The 21,810-nt window shown below is 41.9% G+C and overlaps 6 protein-coding genes across 7 annotated transcripts; all 6 read right to left on the minus strand.

Moving 5' to 3' along the window:
* Window positions 1–2,015: 2,015 nt before the first annotated feature.
* Window positions 2,016–4,320, minus strand: Gr23a (Gustatory receptor 23a). Of its 2 annotated transcripts, none has more exons than XM_044395195.2 (3): window positions 3,451–4,320; window positions 2,179–2,337; window positions 2,016–2,122 (listed from the first exon to the last, which is right to left on the minus strand). In XM_044395195.2, exons 1-3 carry the CDS (start codon window positions 4,318–4,320, stop codon window positions 2,039–2,041), a joined length of 1,113 nt encoding a protein of 370 aa, XP_044251130.2. In that variant the 3' UTR covers window positions 2,016–2,038. The 2 variants fall into 2 exon arrangements, with proteins under 2 accessions (XP_044251130.2, XP_070067940.1); XM_070211839.1 differs by lacking the exon at window positions 3,451–4,320 and adding an exon at window positions 2,397–3,281.
* A 232-nt stretch (window positions 4,321–4,552) lies between these two features.
* LOC108063954 (gustatory receptor-like 36a) lies at window positions 4,553–5,152 on the minus strand. The gene is made up of 2 exons (XM_017151241.3): window positions 4,790–5,152; window positions 4,553–4,732 (listed from the first exon to the last, which is right to left on the minus strand). Exons 1-2 carry the CDS (start codon window positions 5,150–5,152, stop codon window positions 4,553–4,555), a joined length of 543 nt encoding a protein of 180 aa, XP_017006730.3.
* Window positions 5,153–8,955: 3,803 nt separating this feature from the next.
* Window positions 8,956–10,130, minus strand: Trf4 (TBP-related factor 4). The gene is made up of 2 exons (XM_017151271.3): window positions 9,996–10,130; window positions 8,956–9,940 (listed from the first exon to the last, which is right to left on the minus strand). Exons 1-2 carry the CDS (start codon window positions 10,049–10,051, stop codon window positions 8,986–8,988), a joined length of 1,011 nt encoding a protein of 336 aa, XP_017006760.3. The 5' UTR covers window positions 10,052–10,130; the 3' UTR covers window positions 8,956–8,985.
* A 7,272-nt stretch (window positions 10,131–17,402) lies between these two features.
* Prosbeta4R2 (Proteasome beta4 subunit-related 2) lies at window positions 17,403–18,486 on the minus strand. Its single transcript, XM_017151269.3, has 2 exons — window positions 18,290–18,486; window positions 17,403–18,238 (listed from the first exon to the last, which is right to left on the minus strand). The coding sequence occupies exons 1-2, from the start codon at window positions 18,384–18,386 to the stop codon at window positions 17,703–17,705; spliced, it is 633 nt and encodes a 210-aa protein (XP_017006758.3). The 5' UTR covers window positions 18,387–18,486; the 3' UTR covers window positions 17,403–17,702.
* A 173-nt stretch (window positions 18,487–18,659) lies between these two features.
* On the minus strand, window positions 18,660–19,860 carry LOC108063953 (odorant receptor 23a-like). Its single transcript, XM_017151240.2, has 2 exons — window positions 19,145–19,860; window positions 18,660–19,077 (listed from the first exon to the last, which is right to left on the minus strand). The coding sequence occupies exons 1-2, from the start codon at window positions 19,858–19,860 to the stop codon at window positions 18,660–18,662; spliced, it is 1,134 nt and encodes a 377-aa protein (XP_017006729.2).
* Window positions 19,861–20,608: 748 nt separating this feature from the next.
* Window positions 20,609–21,810, minus strand: LOC108063984 (odorant receptor 23a-like). Its single transcript, XM_017151274.3, has 2 exons — window positions 21,095–21,810; window positions 20,609–21,032 (listed from the first exon to the last, which is right to left on the minus strand). Exons 1-2 carry the CDS (start codon window positions 21,808–21,810, stop codon window positions 20,609–20,611), a joined length of 1,140 nt encoding a protein of 379 aa, XP_017006763.2.

The raw sequence follows: 21,810 nt of genomic DNA on the forward strand, positions 1-21,810 counted from the left end.
ACTTTTAGAGCTTTTTGGCTTTGCCTTTGGCCGCACACAATGGTTTCTGTAAGTATGGGCAACCGAGCCTCGTACGTGGAGTGTAAATGAACTTTTGTTCATTTGACTAATTCAATTTCGAAAGTTCTGTCCGTTCAAATTTTATGAATATTTAAAAACTTGCCCTCCACTATGCTGAAAAATGATTCGTTGCCGGGGGCTGTGTGGGAAGACAAAGCCTCTCCTTCGAATTGAGAATTCATCAAAAAAGTTGAACAGTTCGTAAAGTGGATAAAATATTCATGCATGCAAGTTTCTATTAGTCCCGAAAGTTGGATTGGCTAATAATTCACTAAAAAGCAATTAGCATCCCCCCTCATACCACCGAAAACTTAAATGGAAATTGCGTAAACGCTTAGGACCGAGTTGTGAAGTAGTTTATAAGATGTTGATGGATTTATGGTACCTTGAAAATTATGGGAAATGTTGTCATAAGCTGTGGATTTTTATTTACAAAATTGTGGCATAAGATGCATTGTGCAATATTTATTATAATAAAATTTAGTAGTTAGGAGCATTGTTTATCTGGTATGTCTTCTATAAGTATACTGGTACTCTTCGTTTAGAGACTCCTCCTTCTCGAGTTCCCTCACATAGTTTCCTATGGTCTTGCAGAGATTGGCGTAGAGCAAACACTTAGTGCAGAAGAACTTCGACTGAATCATCTCCAAGTCATGCGAGACTTCTTGGGCGTATATATAATGATTCTTCTTCAAGGCCCTGATCAACCTGACATCAGTTTCGTCCATCGGTTCCGAGGCAGGAATGCGGCGGGCGTGCATCGTCTTCCAGATTGGATTGTCTTCTTCTTTCATTATGACTAGAGTTCGGTACTTTTATAATGTGATATAAATTGAAAACGAATAATGAAGTCACCTCGATTTTAGTCTATGAATCCAATTGACAAGTAATATTATCCAACTTAGTGATGGGAAAGTTTAGTATTTTGATAGTATTGCTTGAGGTTTTACAGGATTGTGTTGTAATATTCATAGTGTTGAGAGGGTTTGGGTGTTGCCAGCTAATAAATGGGTTTTCTAAAAGAAAAAAAAGTATCCTAAAAGAAGTTGTTTTTAAAAAGTAAGAATATTGCCCTGTAATATTGAGAGTATTCAACTAGCCCTGTTTTAATTTCTTGGCCTAAGCCGAGCAACTCAACCCAGCAAAAAGAGTACATAGAAGGTAGTGCTAATCCAGGCGGCTCATAAATATTTATAAGCGACTGCCACAGATGTTATATGCTAATTTGGGCCAGAAGTGGCGGCACAGTTACATCTTGAGCATCTGCTGGTGCGGTAAATAATATTTACATGGCCTGGCATTTGCATAGCTAACGACAAAAACTGCTCCTCGAGCACTACTACATGCAGATCCCGAGCAGATCCGGATCCCAGCCATATCCACCGTATCCGCAGAGTAACCCCGAGCAGTTCCAACACCAGTTTACACAAATTAATGCGAACTCGCACGTGTTAATTCAAGGATGTGCGGCTGTTTCATCCCATTCCCAGGCATTCGCCATGAATTTGCATATTAGAAAAAGTTTTCTGCTTGTGAAATGTCAGTTTAATATGCGTGAAGTAGTTTTGCTGCCGCCTTGCTCCCACATCCCTGCTCATCCTTTTCGACTTGTAAAATGCGCTTAAGAAAATCGAAGATAAAACTTTGCGCAATCTAACTTTCTGCTCAGGCAACCTAACCCAGAACCTAAAACCCAGCCCATCCCCAAATCGTGGGCGGCATAAATAATTAGGGTTATACACTTATAAGAGCTGTGACAAAGATGAAAAGGCTCTTAGTTTGTCTGCCTTTGAGAGAATGTGTGTTTCATAATTAAATCATTCATTCATTTAAACTCTCTAGACTCATTTGGGAAATGAAAAAGCGAAACTTGTACTTTATTAGCGTTAATTATAGATTAGGGGGGATATAAATTAATGTAATCTTAAAATCTCCATTAAAATTACAAATTTTATATAGGATCTTTTCCTTTTCATCTTTATCCAGAATTAGGCCTTGAACTTCTCTCAGCAAACATAAATTGTATGAGAATGACTAGATAAGTGACCACAGCTGCAAACATCTAAATTAAGTTTCATTTAATTATTTTATTTTTTAATTATATTTTAATTTACTCACGCTACTTAGCAAATGCAGATTGAGACTGAAGAAATCCTTGGCGGTCACTACAAAACGCTGATGAAGTGTCTGCAGAGAAAACTCGCTCACCAAATCATTGTATCGCTTGCTGCCCTGAGGTTTAACCAACTTCGAAATGAGGCAACCGATTTGACGACCCTGAAATAAATTTACAGAATTTATTTCAAGGAGTTGTAATTCAAATTTAAAACCCTCACTAGATTGTAGCTTTTTTGGCAGTGCCAGCAGGCAGCGGACATCTGCAGGGCAACATTGAAAATAAACCCCAAGTTGAGAAGAATTGCATAGATCCTCGGGGGACTTGTCCGCACATCCACAAACAGCCAATAGGAATTGCACACAAAGAGTGCAAAGTAAACAATGATGATGGTTAGAAGGCTGCCCCCGAAGCAGCCATTGATTCGATCGAACTGAAGATGCAGCTTATTATATCGCCTCTTTAGGTCTTTGATTCGAGGGGTCTGCTGGGCCAGGAACTCTGGCCTTTGCTTGCACTGAGGCCATCGACTGGATAACTCCCTGGCCAAAATCCGAAGCTGATGCTTGGCCTGACGAACCCTAATGTTCACCTTCATGACCTCCAGGATAAAGGAGATAATCTGCATCTGCAGAGCCAGGAAACTGGGCAGCGTTTTCAGGTGATAGATCCTCACCCGATAGGCATAGTCAGGAGCATTCGAGCAGACCAAATACTCGACTCCGAAAATGGGCATTAGCATGGCCAGCACAGTGCAGGCCACCCAGGGATCAGAGTCCTCGAACACCACCACTTCCGAATCCTTCTGCTCCTGTTGCGTTCTGAATCCCTCCAGGAAAGTGATGACCACAATGGAGGCATGCGATACAGTCTGGCAAAATGTGAGCAAATGGCGCAGTATGCAGTCCATATTGCAGTCAATCGATTGGGCAAAAATCAGACTTTGAGTCCAAATGCCAGAGAACCAGACTGTCCAAAGCAGGAAGCGTAGCCACAGGATCAGACGAGACAATCGACTGGACCTCAGGGAAAATGCCACTAAAATGAGGTGGAATATCTTGAGGACCACTCGTGAGGTTACTTGTACTCTTGTCGGGGGAAACATTGTTACTAAAAGGGAATTAAATTAAGGGACACTCGGTAAATGTACTTGAGACAAAGCCAATACATCATTGTCACTGTTAATTAGCTATGATTGGGCAGATTTACAGATACTTCTTGTTAAGGGTACTAATGGGACCGATTTTACCAGTAAGTTTTTGTAGTTTACTTACATTTTCAGCTCCCGAATCGCCGTGCCAAAATAAAGTGGCAATGGGTGTGCCAAAGTCGATTCCCGTGGCTCCGTTGAAGATCAGAAAACGCAGACTTTGTCTATCATACAGACCAATGAGCATCCAGTAGGCATTCGTCACGAACTGGAAGCTGGACAGCAAATGGAGACCCAGCATTCCCCATCCATAACACTCACTGAACATTTCGTAGCACTCGAAGATCCTTTCGTAGGTGCAGCGAAGGGTCTGCAGCTGACGACACTCGTGGACTCCGTAGGGTTGCCAAAGGTCATTCCCGGAGGCCAAGGACAACAGGGATCGTCGCAGCTGGAGGGACCGCTGATTGAGATCCATTACATGCTGCACCAGTTGGACATAGCGAAATCGCAGGAGCCACATCAATGGCAGGGATATATGAAAGACGGGCGATATCGTACCCCCACTATTGATCAAAAGTCTCACGAGATCGCAAGCCAACTGGACTCCTATTAGGGGCAGCAGATATCCCGCCTGGCGACGCTTGCCAAACATCCCAAGTCTTTGCAGCTGCAACTCCGACTGGAATCGCAGATCCTCCAACTGATTGTGAGTCCTCTGCTGCAGGACACTCTCCAGGAGAAGCAGTAGCCCTAGGACGGAGTTTCCTATAAACAGGGCAGTGCCCACCACATTTCCCACACTCTCGATAGCCGACGATGAAAAGGAGGAGGCCACTTCCAGTAGATACACCAAATAAACAATCCAACAGCAGCGAATCGCGAGAGATAGGAAAAAGCATCGAAGCTGGGAAATCGGTGGCAGAGGCACTAAACCCAAGAGCCATAATGTCAAATCCAGGAAACGACGCGTAAAACACTCCAAAGACTTCATGTTGGTCTTCTATATTGCAACTGATTGGATTTGGCTTTGGCGTTGCCCATTTACCTAGTTGATTTAATTGAACCATGAGTAAGGATATTTCTGTTATTCACTCAGGATATGACACATACTTTAGCTGAGTGACATTTGTAAAAAAATGAAGTAAAAATTTACGAATAAATTACAGAACAAAAAGGGATTATTATTCCTATTTTACACTCTTTTATTATGAATCTTTTTAACATTAAAGTTCTTCTTCACAAAAGCTGTTCTTCTCACTTATCAGAAACTGCAGAAATGTAGTGGCATTGATGATGAGATACACAAAGATTTCGAAGACCAGAACTCGATCGCAAATGGATCCTCTGTTCCAAATAAAATTCCGAAAGGGAAACGAGTGCTTTTGCAGCATACAACTTTGATGCTAAAGTTAAAATAAATCCAGTTATAAATCTATTTACTCGGTATATCTAAAACTTACCTTGCAGCTGATAAGCCGAGCGAATTTTTGAACGATTAAATGATCCTGTGGCGTATGAAGAAGCTCGACTAGGAAGATATTTGTGGAGAGCTGGGCCTCAAAGTGTTTTAATCGATCGTTGGCGATTCCCATTAGCAACACCGCAAAGAGGGGATGGAAGCAGGTTCCCAGTTTCTTGAGAATTACCAAGTAAACTCGATCAATCATCGGTGTTTTCGAGGTGGCAAACAAACAGTACAGAGTGTAGGTACTTTCATGGGCGGTATAGTAAATATTGACGAAGAGCATTGAGGAGACTTTTAACCAGGCACTGGATACTTGAAAATGGATATACCCCATTTCAGTGTAGATATCAAAGACCATTATTAGTTTTCGATAGTAATCGGAACTTCCATATCGTCGAAACTTAACATATTTAATGTATGATTTCACATAAGCATTTAAAGTTTGCTGCCAGCTTAAAAGTAGCAATTGATAAAGAAAGTATGAGGTATAAAACAATTCAAAGAGGATCACGTTTACGGTAGGAAATCGAACTCTTATTAAAACTTTTCCATGAGGCGTATATTGCGCTAGTATATGATGAATAGTAAGTGAAATTTTGAATAGGAAAATAGTAACTAACAGCTTATCCGGATGTCAGTTCTTGCCAAAAGAAATCCTTACCATGCGATTAAGCCGAAGAACTTTATTAACTAGGGTTACCAAGAAAGTATTGTCGGAAGAGTTGTGGGTTAGTAACACCAGTCGCATGGTTGATATGGTGGACATGACCAACTGCGACACCAAGTGCACCCAGTAATAAATACTGTTCTCAACCAAGTTTTGAAAATCTCCCTTTAGGAAATAGTATATAAGGCTAAAGCTTATCAAAATAAAGGGAATCTCCAAGCAGAGAATGGCGAATTTTATACACATTGCAATGACTATCCATTGCCAGCAGGTGTGATGTTTTCGGAGCTGCCCCTTATCTTTATCATATCGAAAGGAACCCAAATCGAAGAAACAACAGATGCCGTAGACACATAGCGATGCACCCTTCATAAACAGAGAATAACTAGGCATTTTTATGCTATATCGAGTGGTCGGCATTGTCTAAACAACTGAATTGGGAAAATTATAGCCCACAGGCTTAGGTATCGCGCATACGCAGTGTTAGCCGGGGCAGTAATTGAGCTAATTAACACATTAATAAATGAATAAAGCCCAAAGTCAATCGATTAATGTAAATGCAAATTAGTTGGATGCGTTTGTGAATATATATTTCGATATAATCAGGGGATTAGGACTCGCGTGTATTTTCCATTAACTAAATTATAGCAAAAAGTGGTTGCATTTTTTTAACATTCTCCATTTATTTTGGTCACGTTCCAGACGAAAATCCATAATTGGCACTAACCAATTTCTTTTTGTTCCCGGCGAATCATTTTCTATGCGCAATATGTGACGTCGAAAAGTTGTTCCAATTTAATTTGACTTTGATCGCCAGCTGACGCAAATGTCGGGCATGATGACATGTCCCCCTTCGTTATTCGGATATATAAAATAAGCAACATTAGAGGGCGAACATGTCTCATTTTGTTTATGGATTTACATCAGGACAAGCTGTGACCGAACTGCCGGCGAATGCCATGTTATTGTAATTTAAATGGTCGATTTTTATGAAAAACTTTATTAACAGATGAACAGTTTTTATCTATGCATCGACACTTTGGTTTATTTGCGAGAGAAAACTTTTCGCCTTTTTATGGCCGGAAAAACACTGGTTCGCTCCATAAAGATTAGTGATTCATATTTACAGTTTTATATTTTTTTTGTTTCTGCAAATCGGGTCTTTAAAATCGGAATACTTATGAGGGGGCGGAATAAGCCAAAAGTTTTGTATCGTGTCCATAGATGGCAGTGATGGGCTTCTGTGTTTTATTGCCCAAGGAGTCGAGCAGTAGCCGAGAACTTCATAAATCACAGAAGTTTGTTTTTGGCCATGAAAAGGCTTACGGGGGTTTATCAAAATGAAAATTTATTGGCGCTTGGAATTTTAGATTTATGTTTTTCCACCCTCCTCGGATTCCAAGAAATACGCATTTCATTGACAAGGGGGTAAAATATTTTGAAAAGTATTCCCTGAATTATTCTAAAGATTTGAAGGGCCTTGCCAGCTTTAATGTACACACAATTTTGGCTTTTGTATTGATTGAAAAGTGTTTCTTTTTCATTTACAAAGGTAAACCGATCCTTCGTTGTCCATACCATTAAAATATTTACGTTTGCGGAGTTTACTTCATACGCAATTATTCGTTTGCCGTTCCATTTTTCAAAGCAAACACATTTGCGGACTGGGCAGCCGCAGCTCCTGGTCTCGGATTAATTTTCATTTAAATTCAAGTCCGTTAAATATGCAAAAAGTCCTTCGGTGCAGCACAGGACCTCGAGGAGTGTGTGTGTGTGTGTGCGGCTAGTTAACGAACCAGTTTGCCACTTTGAGTAGTTATTAAAATTGCAAAAGTCCATTTGCGACACCTTTTCGAGAGTAAAATCTTTGCGGTTAACCGCAGACACAAAATGGAAATGGGCAGGAGTTTCGTTGACACACTGTTGTTAAATCCTTATGAGAGTGGAGGACGCCTTGTCCCAGGCACTCCTTTCATTTCGAATTCAATACGGTTTCGCCCCTTATGCAGTTTATGCTCACTTATAAATGCGAAAACAGTTACTCTGCGGACTCCCAGGAAACTTGTCTAATCTTCAAAGGCAGCCGCAACCCTTTTTCGTTAACCGAGCGAGTGGATAATTTTTAGCTTTGGCTTTGAAGCAAAAAGTCCCTGGGCAAGAATGCATAATTCATAATCTCCAGCCCGCTCATCTCCTTTCTTAAACTTTGATGGTTCAACTTTTTAATCGGATTCCCCGGATTCCCTGGCTCGATTGCCACCACATCATCGTATCGTATCGGTAGTTTTCCCTCCATTTTCCGAGCTCTCTCGCCTTTCCCAGCATATTTTGGGCCAAAAAGCGCTTAGGGGCAACGAAGTTTGCCTACCTCAACCGAAAATAGATAAATTGCGTATTATTTTGCTCTTCCATCGCAATTTCTTTTTGTCCAATTTCGATAACCTCTGGCACATTAGGGTTTCTTCTATGTGCACATGATAACTTTTTTGAGTTTGCTTTGGGAAGGGCATTAGAGTGGTAAAAAGAATCCAACCAACTGAAATTGCAAGATATGTGCACATTTAATGAACAAAGTTTTGTTGTAGACTTGGAAAAACAAGAAAAAGTTATCAAAAGGAGAATGTCATGTAATAAATATATTCTAAAAGTCTGTGAGAAAATTTTAATGATGTATCTTCTTTTAACAGAGGGTTTTTAGCTAAATTTACAAAAACATTTTAGGTGGATAGCATCTCATCATTTCATTTAAAATTTGACAAAAATACCTATTTATATTTTTTATTTTCCCTGCTTTCCCACCTTACATTCCACCTGTGGTAATTACGCAAATACGAAATGTATGACTTCCCGTTAGGTTTTCAACTAAAAAGTTCTGGGAAAAAGTCTGGGGTGTCCGGAGCACTTGGGAAGGTGCTGTAGCACGTCGGAAACGTGTTCAAGGCGGCCACTTGTTCCGCATAATGTGACATTTTCCCGGGAAAGTTGCGGCAAGTGTGCGAAAATGTTTCGTTATTTATGTATGCGCCTGTTGCAGTTCGTAGTTGCAACTTCTTCGGTCATTTGTTTCTTGTTTTTGTTCAGCGAGTGTTTGGTGAAACTTTGGCCCCGGGCCTAGGCCCTATACCATCTATATAGTGGTAGTGGTTGGCCGGAGTGGAGTGTCACTGGTTGTTCGGCGGTCGCTCAGCAGCTGGCGTTCGAATAAATCACGTATTTAAACAAGTTGCCCAACTTTGCTGGCGAGTGTAAACAGGGCACGTGCAGAACTTTGGTTTATGACAAATGTTCGCAGCATTTCGCAGGACAAAACAAAGCGATAACAGGATACTCGGTATCTTGGGATCTCCGTTCCGATTAAAAGTAAATTAGGATATCACATAAATGATGATATCAAGTGAGTATCCTAATTTTTTAATACTTCCTGGATAAAATGGAATTTTATATTTTTACTTATCCGCAAAGAAATTAATAAGTAATTTAATGCTTCATTTAATTCTTGTTTAGATATGAATCAACAAAATATTTCATGAGTAGAGCAGCTGGCCCTCCTTGTCCTCCTCCAACCTCTTTTCCCACAGCAACTTGTAAGACAGATCGCCCACCAGTAAACCCTCCTTTTCCGCAGTTGTGGGATATCCATTCTGGAATCTGGCCAGGATTGGCAGAATTGCCGCAATGGCCTCACGGGTTTCAGAGTGACTGGTGGAGTGAAGGACCAATACGAATCCCGTGGGAAAGACTGCAAATCTCACGCCTATTTTCTCGTCGGTGTAGGTGATAAAGGGTCGCTTGTTCCGGTTGTGGGTCACCTCCTCCGCATGCAGACGGCTCATCAGCACCAGGTCGAGCTTAAAGGGCATGCTGAAGGAGGCATTCACGATGCTCTTAGTAAAGTTCTTCATGTCCGCCTTGTAGTCTAGATCCTGCAGGATCCTGATCACCTTAAACAGAGCACTCCTGGCCGAATCGGCATTTAATGCGGTGGCCACAATCTTTCCAGCCGCATGGATCTTCACCTGGGCACTGGGATGGGTCACCTTCACGACCACCGAGGGATGACTACCCGGATCGTAGCGGGAATCGGCCATCAGGAGGCACAGCTCGTACATATTATAGCGGCAATTGGCGTCCATGGCACAAGTGAAGGGTCTGTAGAGCAACTGCAAATGTTTCTCCACCTTAGACAGCTTGCTTACATCCTCGAATATATTTTCATAATCAATATCAAAGTCGGCTCCCCCTGGATCGCCCTTCTCCAAGACCTTTTCCCAGGGAAACTCTGTTAAACTGTTGTTAAAGTAATTCCTATAAGGGTAGTTATTGGCATTGCAAGTCTCCGGCTTCATTATTTTGATCACTGCATCTTCCTTTGCAGAACTTCCACCATTTAAGCTAAGTTCATTGAATAGTTTCGCTATATTCGATATTTTATCATCAGGTTCTTTTTTATCCTTGGGGTAAACAGGTTTTGTGTCATTTCTGTAAATGGGAAATTATTAAAAACGAAAGTATGGGAAAATGTTAGAAACCTCACTCTTCATCATCATCCAGGTGGCTTAGGTCCTTGAACTTATTAATCATAGAATCCATTAACAATTATTATTTCAACGTTTTTTTTCGAAAGTTTTGTGATTCAGAATTATGAATGTGAACAAGTCATTCTGAAGGCAAAAGCAAAGCTGAAACAGAATCTTACAACTCGCTGATGCTTTAAAAAAACCAATAATCATTTTAACGATTCAGATGTCGTTGTTTAATATTCATTTATCCCAATAACTGATACACAATCCATAACGCAGTGTCATTAAGGTGTTTTACCGCCTCGTATTTATCAATCAGCGAATGCATAAATAATAAGAGATGAAATATTCCTCCATTTGTTTTTATAATTCGGAATTATGAATGCAAATGAATCACCCTGATTGGCGAAAGCAATACGTTAATCCTGTCTTTCACTCGTCTGAGTAATTGCTTTGGCCATCTGATGCCCCTACAAAGACCGCATATCAGTTAGTCATGAAATCTAGACGATTATGGCCCCTTTCAACTCATTTGTTGCTGTAAGCACATGACAAACTATAACAAATTACCAGCAACAAAGGCGGTATGGATGGAATAAAAAGCGGGACATTTCAGTCAACTTATGCGCTTGTCAAGCTTATATTTACACCCAGTTGACCATATTTTATGTCGATTCCGGTTATGAAATTTACAGAGCTGTCAGAAAGAGTTCGGCGACATTTTAGTAAATATTGAAATTTAATCAAGCAAAGTGCAGTGCACACACGCGCGTGTGTGCTGTGAACTGTGTGTGTCTGTATGTGTATATATATGGCAGGACGACAAGGATATGAACACGTCCACCCCCAGACACCTGTCACCATCGTCGCCTGCAATGCCTTCCAATTGCAGGATGATGGTCCTGGTCCTGCCAGGATACCGGGTTGTGGATGTGGGTGTGTGTTTGTCGAAGTCAACAATCAATTGAATCGATTTCATTTTACAAATTGCGTTGAATTTTGTGGTGCAGCCACCACCACCAGCTGCAATTGACGGCGAAGCCAACGGCAACAATAACGAGCCCTGGGTGGTTTACTCCATATATCAGACATAACCACCTATCAACCCACCCACACACTTGTGGCCATGCAGATTGGGGACCACTGTCTTCCTCAGACTGATTTTAATGGTCAATTGCTACGCGCAACAGCTTCTAATTGGAAGAGAACTCTGTGATGGATAACCAAATAACCAAAGATACACAAGCCAAGATACTGAACGAATGGGAAAATATCGATTGGCTTTGCCTTTGTTCGGAATACATGCAAAAATAGCTACTAAGCTAACTCGATTTAAATTTCATTGGCTTCGTCCTGCCTATTTTCCAAATTCAGTTAATACACTCAGCGAAATTGATATATTTTTAAAGGAAATATTAAAAACACAACTTTTATAAAGATGTCTAAAAGTATGCATCGAGAATTAAAAATTCTTGCTTAAAAAATGTATCAGACTTAAAGTATAGTGTTGCCTATTTTTAGGCACCTATATAAATGATTTCAAAATAATAAATTTGGTTTTGAAATCGTAAGATCTGCATTATGTACGGATAATTTTCATGCAGTATTTTTAGCAATTCCTGGTTATTTCCGAGTGTACTTTCCAGAAACCCAAAAACCCATTTGTCATACACGAAATTGCAATTTAGACCCTAGCCCACATAATGCCCGTGCTTAAATCGATTATAGACCATTACAGGCGACGCCTACGCAGTGCGCAATTAATATGCTTTTTGGATTTGCCATTGCCACGGCCATTGCTTTGGGGTTTCGGTTTGGGGATTTGGAATAGGTATACGAATGGGACTACGAATAGGAATTGGAATGGAATTGTAAGTGGGGCCTAGGGACCAGACCGCCGCGGCAGTGCATCTGCAATTTTGCGCTGCTGTAATTAAAAGTTGTGGCGCCAACTGTGGCCAGGATAAGGGTTTAACCCCGGGATCGGGAGGCGGGGCGGATTTGGGGGCGGAACCGAACCACCTCCACCTCCGCAGGCGGTGGTGCCCACTCATTCTAATTCAAATTGAAGTGGCGTTTTTGTGTTGTGCAAGTAATTAGAACATAAAGTGGAATCGAAGCGCCGGCCAAGCCAAATTACATTTGCCGGAGTCAGTCGGCGGTTTCAGAACCCCAGAGCCCGTCCGATGGACAATCGGAGATAAGTGCAGGCAGGCATGAAATATAGCAAATAAAGCTCCCGGTGGTGCGGGTGATTTTGGGGGTGCTTTTCGGGTGGGTTGGTGGTGCACTCGAATAAAATGTCGCCGGCACGCAATGTTTTCATTTAGCTAATAGTCATTAGGCAAGCGACGAGTAACAATTCGAATAATTACAATTCCTTTTCGGCTGGGAATTGAAAAGGGGTTGGGGTGGCTGCTTTGGGACTCGGGGACGGGTCATGTAATCATTTTGTGGTACCTAATGTTTCCATTTTTGCTGGAAAATTGATTAAATCAACCAGGTAACTGATCAAAATCTTTACCGCTTTATAGTTTTCTATTGCAAAGGTTCTATAGGTTTTATTATCCAATACGAAACACCGACCAAACTAATTTTTTATAATTTGTCGCTACGAAAGCCGTAATCCTAGCCACGGATCTTCTTCCGTCGAAAAACTTTATCGTTTTCCGTTGGCTTTGGAAAGTCTTCAATCCGATTGACACATTAATAAATGTGTTGCCAATGCCACTGACAGTTTTTCCTCGATTCCATCCTTCGAAACAGAGTGTTAAGTGCATTGGAAACTTTTCTCACTCCTCCTTCGCCTTCTTTTCGTTTCCCTCGTTTCTTTTTAGTATTTTTATGGACTCTTTTCTTTTTCCTGTGTGCACTGTGTGCCACGCATGGTCATCATGGGGGAGTCCCCGCAACTTAAATTGAATCCCCACCCCTCCCCAAGGGAACTTGGCAACTTTGCTGGCTGTCGTTTCTGCTGAAGGTGTTCATGCGTGCCAAGAAATCAATAGAAAAAGTTTGAAATTACAAAATTGGAAAGAAAACAAATAGTGGGACGAACGAGCAAAATAAACAAACAAACAAACGGAACGGAGTGGAGTGGAGTGGAGTGGTGCGATGGGGGGCAAATATCCTTCGAGGCGAAGGAGCAGGCCCAGGATGCCGTCAGGATGTTGGCTTTGGCCAGCCCCAAAGGCAAACAAATCCTCTGACTCTGACAAATGCTGAAAAGTTTAACTGCAACTTTTTATGCGCCGTTCCCTACTACTTTTTTTTTATTTCCCAGTTCGACTGCAGTGCGTGAAGTACCAGGGCAGAGGGATTATCAACATGGATGTACTTGCAAGGGATGCAGGAAAGGGACTTCATCACATGGACACATGCGAACTTTTTCGACGAACAATGGTCGAGCGAAAATGTTGGCTTATAACTGTCGCAGAGGATCGAGGGAAAGAGGTGAATAAATATATAGAAGGAAATTTGGGGACTTTTACAAAGAGATAGTCCACGAAATTATCGCAAGATCGCTTTAAAAGAAACTTCTTCTTGAAAAGGTGAGAATTTTGTCTTTATTTAATTTGTTGCTTTTTTTAAATTTATAAAAATAGACAAAGGAAAATAAATGTATCGAATTACCGACGAGTTAATCAAAATCGCACTGGGGGTCACTCTTTAATTTCGCGATGGCAATCCGTTAGCATCGGAAAGCTCACGCCTGGAGGGCCGCATTAATGTCACGATGGTCACTGGTGATGTCACATCTGTCTCCGGGCATCGCGAGACTGGAATCCGGCACTCCCATAAATTATGCCATCGTTGGTGTTTAATGCCGGGACATTTTGTTGCAGAAACAGCATCCTCACCCAATTTCCCGCCGTTTTCAGCCATCACGAGTCGTGATTTATGCCCGTCGAGTGCAACGAAATAAAATTGGTTGCATAAGAGGCGAATATTGACGCGATCGCTGGCCAAGTGGGTGATTTATAGGCCGTTTATCGGTGACTGGACGCTGCTGTTATGCCAGTTGTAATTTTGGCAGTGAGCTTATCCAATGGCTGCCTTTGTCCCTGGAGAATAGATACTTTTTAGGCCATTTACAGGCCAGCTATCTGGAAAACCAAAGCCTTCTTTTTTAAATAACCAAGGGGAAAGAAAACATTTTTATTATAAAAAAACATAAAATCAAATAACAACTAGTTAAACACCCACTTTCATTTTTAACGAACTTCTTTAAAGGTTTCCCAAATGATGTAACTGGGTGCTATAAACTGCTCGCCCAAAACAAAGCTATTGAAACGAATGTTTCCGTAAAACATTTACCTTTTTCGCTAATTTCCCCAAGGCATTTCCCTGCATAACTAAAACCTCCATCCGTTCGAGTGCGTGTAGGTAGGTGTTTTGTCGTAAAAAGTTTCCTTTTTTATTCGGTAATCCTGCGGCGAAGGTGGTTGAAAAAAAAAGGTACAAAAAAGGATTGGCACAGCTCCTAATTGCAACTTTAGTTGTCAATTGTCGGGATCCAAGAGCGTCTCTTGGTGGCGACAACAAAACCCAAGATATCGCTATACTCACACACTTTCAATCAGAAATTGCGTATACGCCACGTTGCCGGATATCTGTCACTCAGTTGGAAGCCATGGCTTATTCACGCTTCGGTTCGGTTATTCTTGGCTTACGCCGTGGATTCTCCGCCTTCATACCTCAAGTGGCAAAGTGGCAGCGGTTTACGGCTTGGCCTTTGCCCCAACAACTTCCAGATAAAAATGCATAATTAAACAGCCGGGGAACGAAAACGCAGCTGATGTCGACTGTCGACCGCTCCGTTTCGGCATAAATTCGCAGCCACCGCATCATAATGTCCGCAAATCCTGGACCTTTGCAATTTTAATAAGCACTCGAGAATGAAAAGGAGTCACCTGGCCCCGGCGGCAAAGTCTTTAAGGAATTTTAATGGGCTTTGGCCGTTCGCTGCGAGGACCTCGTTGCCGCAGTTTACCCTTTGCATATTTAATGCCTGAATTTTAATGAAAATTAAATCGAAATGCTTGTCGTCCGGCCACCGACACCTGTGCCACCGTCGTCTACGCATCTCCGATTTATATTTAATCCTTTCTGGCCGTTTTGGTCCTGCTGCTGCTACTCCTACTCCTGAAACTCCTCCCTCCGGCTGCATATGCCTCTGGTTTTGGCCCAAAACAAATGGCAAATGGCCGCGGGCGGCAAATAAAACATGGCCCACTGATTGATGACTTTGACTTTTGGCCATAATTTATCATAGATACCAGCCAGTCAGCCAGCGGGCCATTGTTTGGCTCTTGTCAATGCCGGCGAGAAAAACAGCAGATTCAGCAGCTACACTGGGAAAAAACAGGTCGTGGGTTAGTTAAAAATAAGGTGTACAAAAAGATTCCTTATTGCTAAATCGTCCAAGAAGCTCTTTAACTTCAGAAAATGGTTCTTAAAAGTCTCAAAACTATTTTTTGAGCAGCGAAAGAAAATTATTTAAATTATGAACTTTTTTTTAAAATATAAAAAATGTATAAAAAGTTTTTAATTGTGAACTCCTTTACAAAACAACCTTTTAAGTCTTTACGAATTTTTTTTGATGACACTGCTAGTTATTTTTTTGAGTGCACACTACGAAACATTGCTGGCGGCAACAGATGACGCTCATTCTGTTGAAAAATGTGGAGAAAAGTGTCATAAGCGAGGAGAGCTGAGCAGTCGAGCTGCCGAGCATCCGAGGCCGAAAAAACTAATTGCAGCAAATAATAAAAACTAATAGGCTGTCGAAAAAGGCAACTAACCCAGGCCACGGCCCCCGAGGCCATGAAAAATGACAGCGAGGAAAACTGCAAGGATCATCATCATGAATCATCATCAGAGTCGTCACACGCAAACAGAACGGCGAATGGCAAACAGCGAGACAGTCGGATGGAGCGACTCCGAAGATGCGAGAAAGTTAATGTCCTGTCAGGAAGTCGCTGCCTCGTTGCGCCCTTAAACGCCCTTGCCGGTTGGAATGGTCGGTTTGTTTGGGAGGTGGTGGCAAATGGGGGAGTGACTCGGGGGTTACATGCACATTATCTCGCTCCTCCCTCCCCCAAAGTTATTTCTCTACAAGGATGTGAATATATTTCACAGCTTCAGGTGGGGAAAAAAGGGAGGGACAGGTGTCCTGAGACAGGCGCGTTCATTTGAGACGCTCACATGTCAAAAGTTTCCTGCAAAAAACTTTTTACTGCGACGGGAAAACTTAAAAGAAAAACGAATAGCCGTAAAAATAACTGATTATATTTGTTTTTTTTTCTGCTCATGAGTTTTTATTAGTTTTCACATAAATCAATTAAATTTCAATCACGGTTATGCATGACTAGATTGATAAATATTATTGAACTTTGCTTTTTGACCATTACATAATTTGCTAATTAATTTCTAATGGCATGCATTTCACGTGATGAGATGAGCTGCACAAAAAATGCATATATAAAACAAATATTTAAATTGGCATTCTATATGGATACACAAATGTATAATATATGCCTTTCCATGGAATCCCATGCAAATTCTACGTAAATAATGTAAATTCGCTGTTATCGATTTCACTAAAATAAAATTTAAAAATACAAAGAATACGGAAGAATAAATTTAGACGACATGGTAAACTGACGAAGAATTAATTATGTAGGTACTTTATTTCTAGTTTAAAAGGGTGTTTTTTTAAGACTCTCCCCCATTAACTCTCTGGAATAAATGAAGAATTTAAGAAACCCGTTTTTAAATTCAAACCCATCTCAAATTAGGAATCCTTGACCGCTGCCTTTTCCTTTGTCATTGTTGACATTTCATGGTTCCGATCACCGCAAGTGGGCAAGCCACTCAATTGGCGATACTTTGTCATGTGCGGCCAATTAGCAATGGCAACTGCCACGGCTGGCAGACAAACAAAACCCGCTGACTGGCATAGAAATCCAGGAAAATTCAGGCGGGAGAGCTCGAAAAACCCTCGACTCGGAGACCTCAGCTAAGCAACGAACAATGCAGTGCATTTTTGCAGCAATCTGTGCTCATTTTTATGAGTTCTGCTGACGACTCCCCATCTCCACCAGGCACTCCTCCAAATCCGAACCAACGACATCCTGACGGACTGCTGTTCAAATGGGAAATAGAGACATGTTGGCTTTTCTGCTTTCGATTCGCAGCCGTTGACGTTTCATATATGTGAAGTGTGCACTTGGAGAAAACTGGAAATTAAGGAATAATAAATAATAAATAATTAGTAAATATTAGTAAATTATCCACATTGGAAACACTTGTCAAGTGTTTAAAAATAATTTTTAAACATACAAAAAAGGCTTGTAATTTTGTAAACTGCATTTGTATACATTTTATTGTTCGTTTAAAATCATAATTTCAGATTGATATTATTTTTACAATTTTTCTTCGAGTGGCACTTTTGTCATTGTTGCGCAAACAAACACTGAGCCACCCACATTCAGACAGATGGCTCGCATGGAGAACAAGAGCAGGCCACATATGCTAATACACGGAGGCAGTCGACCGTGGCATGTAGCAACCACCCGGCTAACCCTCCTCCCGGCCACTCAAATCCGAACTGGTCACGTCGTCTAATCCCTGGGAAATTGTTCAGAGCATCGCAGTGAAAGTTTGCCGAAAAATCAACGGCACAATTATTAGGCATTAGAGGATGTTGGACTACCGCTCTACCAAGTCAGGCTAATCGACTCCCTGCTGAGAGATCCCGGATTGATGGCCTCCATCTTGCGCATTCCCTTGCTGTCCACCACGAAGACCTCGAAATTTCGCTGGTTGATGATCAGACGCCTCTGGATCTCCAGGACGCACTTCCGCATCAGGGAGTAGGCATCCGTTTGGCTGATCTTCGAGTGCCAGAACCGCTGCAGAATGCTGCCGCAGAACATGCTTCCCCATCCATGTCCGGCATGATTGATGGACTGAGCTGCGCCGTAGGTGTCAATGTAGTGGAGGTCAGGACCCTCGACGGCATCATATCCCGCCAACAGCATGGCCACCTGGTACCTCGTATTGGTCCTTATGTAATCCGCCAGTGTCTTCCGGGTGAAGTGGGCCGACGCCTTGGCACTCAGGTGGTATCCATGGGCAATCTTGTACAGGTGCATGTTCTTTGAGATGAAGTCCGTGAACTGAATCGAATCGCCTCCGTCTCCCACCATGGCCATCATATTGAAGTCCGAGAGTCGGTGTATCTTTGACTGATCTATAATGGCTTTATTATGTGCTCCATTTTAAATGGATGATTTATATTTACCATCCTTCATGAAGACCAGTGACTTGGCCTGCATTGTGTCCGAGGCCAGCATCACAAAGTCGGGTCCCTTGATCCCCAAAATAGTTTCCATCGCCATGGTAACAATGAATTTAATTGAAAAGTTACTTTGCCGTACAATTTGTGTATGTTTATTGTTACTATTCGTGTTCCGTGTTATTTTTTTTTCTTCAATGTGAGTGAAATCAAATGCCAACTATTTTTTCGAGTTACGTGATAGGTTATTATAAAATACCTTTCTATATAATTAAAAATTACTAATTGTCATGGGGTAGAAGATGGAATATAATTCTACTTTTGAAAAATAGCACTCTCTTCTGACGCCGAATAGGAATATTTTATAATTCTTCAATTACTGACCATCTCTGTCGGCCATGAGGGTAAAGAAGGAGTATGCCCCCTTCAAGCATGCCACAAAGGTGCTCAGGTGTATGGGCACCAGGTTGCCGGCGAGAAGGAGTTGCTGCCGCTTCGTGCGTTCCCCAATGATCAGCATATACCCTCGATAGGTGGCACTCTGGTCCACCCAGTTGCTACAGAACACTGCGTAATGGAGATCCGCAAAGCTCTCCTGCACAACGGTTCCATAGTAGCACAAAGGATAAGTCTGCACCATAAGGGCAAACAAAATGCAGACGTAGTAAGCCCGATCCGATAAGTGCTCCACATAGAATATCAGGCCAAACAAAATCACTGCCATATTAATTCCAGTCACTAAGAACTGAACCATCATGGGGTAGGAAATCATGCTTTGTGTCAAATCCAGTAAGCTAAGAAAGAAATTAAAATATTAAAGGTTTTAAATTGAAACTTTTATTAATTGATTAAAGGGTTTACCTGTAGAGCGTGTTTTGGTCCCTGATGCAGTTTACAAGGTCCCGTTCATTATTTTTCAGATTCCTTGAACGATAGCCAATGCTGGAAATCCTTTGGATAAGTAGTTGACATTGCTCGGACACCAGAAACAATGTTATTGGAGGAAAGGAGTCGCCTGGATAATTCTGCAGAACATGAAAGAACATCCCGATCTCTTGAAAAGTCAAAGCTCCAGTATAGGCAATTATGGAATTTTTCCATTCGAAAGGAAACCACATGGGTAAGGGCAGTGTGCGCCCACTTTCGAAAATAAAAGGAACCGCCGCGCTGACAAGTACAAAGGCATATGAGATCAGAACAAGCTTGGACATCCTTTGCATATGCTTTGTCATGCTTTCGTGCCGAAGTATCTGATCCTTTCCCGATACCCGGTCATCCAGCTGGCCAATAAGGGTCTGAATCCCGTCCAGTTTGCTTAGCTGCGTTACGTACAGAGAATACTTTAGGAGATTGGCCATTGATACAATAGCTAGGCTGAGGTTGAAGTTATTTTCCAAGGGGTCGTCGAAACTGAACAGCACCATCATTAACATGGGTACCGGCAGGAAAATGAAGATGCACAAAGCGGAGGTCCAACTCTTGTAGTTACCCTCGCTGAGATGCAAGGCCCCACAGATTCGCCAGGCCACCAACTGGTTGCGAAAATAGTCGATCTTGAAGTTCTTGCTGAGTTTCATTCTGACTGGCTCTTGACTTTTCACTGATTGAATTTTGGAAAATGGTTTGCCATTTTATAGCACCCTTTTCTTGCCAGTTCCAAAATTGACCACGTGCTATTAATTGGCAAATTAAATCATTATATTGAGGTAGAAGGTCGAAGGTAATTCTATCAACGATGCCACGTAATAGACAAAACCTGGGAAAAACAACACTCTTTCCAAGCGTTCAGTGCGTTTGTGGGCGTTAGAGTGGGCGTGGCAAGCTTTTTTTAAGTCAATCGATAGGTATTGACGAAACGAATACATTTCAGTTTAATTTTTCGTTTTAGCATTAAAAATATGATCTCAGCGTTCATACGGACAGACAAACGGACAGACGGACAAACGGACAGATGGACAGATGGACAGATAGACAGATAGACAGAAGGACAGACGGACAGACAGACAGACAGTGATTCTGATCAAGATCCTTTTACCTCTTGCATACTTTTTCACGAATACAACATACCCTTTTACTCCGCGAGTAATGGGTTTAAAAATGAACTATAATTTCATCCTGATATCCAGTTCTAGAGAAATCAACAAAATATGTATAGACCTCATTCCAACGAATGGAAACGCGTCCTGTTACATATTTATTTTTTAAGAAGTTAATAGTATTCTATGTAACGATTTATTTAATTGAAACTATTTCTTTTTAGGTAGTTTTGTGCTTTGCGTGCTTCTATTAGCTACTCGTGTGCACTGCTTTCGGGTTCCTTTGGGCTCACGAGCCCAGGCCACTTCTGTGCGTCATTAGTGTAAAGAAGGAGTAGGCTCCATTCCAACAGGCCACAAAGGTGCTCAAGTGGATGGGCACCACGTCGCCGGCGAGGAGGATCTGCTGTCGCTTCGTTCGCTCCTGCAGGATGAGCATGTACCCCCGATATTTGGGACTCTGGCCCACCCAATTGCTGCAGAATACCGCGTAGTGGAGGTTAGCAAAGCTCTCCTCCACCTTGGTTCCGTAATAGCATATTGGAAATATCTGCAAGGTCAGGCCCACCAGGATGCTGCCGTAGAAAATACGTTCCAACAAGGTCTGGATATAAAATATTAGGCCAAACAGTGTCACGGCGATACTAATGCCAATGACAACGAATTGTATCAATATTGGATACGATATCATGCTATGTACCACGTCGAGTAATCTTGGATGGAATTAGAAACAAAATAAAGTTTACAAGAGTTGATAGACCGATTGAGGGTTTACCTGTAGAGCGTGTTTTGGTCCTTGATGCAGTCGACAAGATCCCGTTCATTCTTTTTCCAATTCTTTGTGCGATATCCTAGGCTGGAGATCCGCAGGGCCAGAATCTGGCATTGCTCCGAAATTAGGAGCAAGGCCATGGGAGCAAAGGAGTCCCCGGAATAGTTATGGAGAATATTAACAAAAAGTCCGGTGATCTGGTAGACCAAGGCCCCGATATACGCTACCATTGAGTTTTTCCAGTCGAATGGAATCCACATGGGGAGCGGTAAGCTGCGCTCACTTCTAAGGAAAAAAGCCATCGACGCGTTGATGAAGACGATGCCATAGGAGACCAGGAAAACCTTGGACATTATTTGCAGGTGCTTGGTCATTTTCCTGCGCTGCAATATCTGGTCATCGCCTGATACCCGGGCATCCAGCTTGGATATAAGCCAATGAATGTCCACCATCTTATTAACTTTGGAAACGTACATCATAAACATCGAAAGAGTGGACAGCCAGGTGATGGTCAGGAATAAATTGTAGTTATTATCTATCGGATTTTCAAAGGTGAACATAGCCTTCATATACAAGGGCGTCTGCAGGAAGGCAAATATGTTCAAAGCCATCGCCCAACTCCAGTAATTTCCCTCGCTGAGTTTTATGACTCCACCGATCCGCCAGGCTAGCAACTGGTCGCGAAAATAGTCGATCTTAAAGTTCTTACTGAGTTTCAT

This window comes from Drosophila takahashii, chromosome 2L (genome assembly GCF_030179915.1).
Source record: "Drosophila takahashii strain IR98-3 E-12201 chromosome 2L, DtakHiC1v2, whole genome shotgun sequence".
NCBI lineage: Eukaryota > Metazoa > Arthropoda > Insecta > Diptera > Drosophilidae > Drosophila > Drosophila takahashii.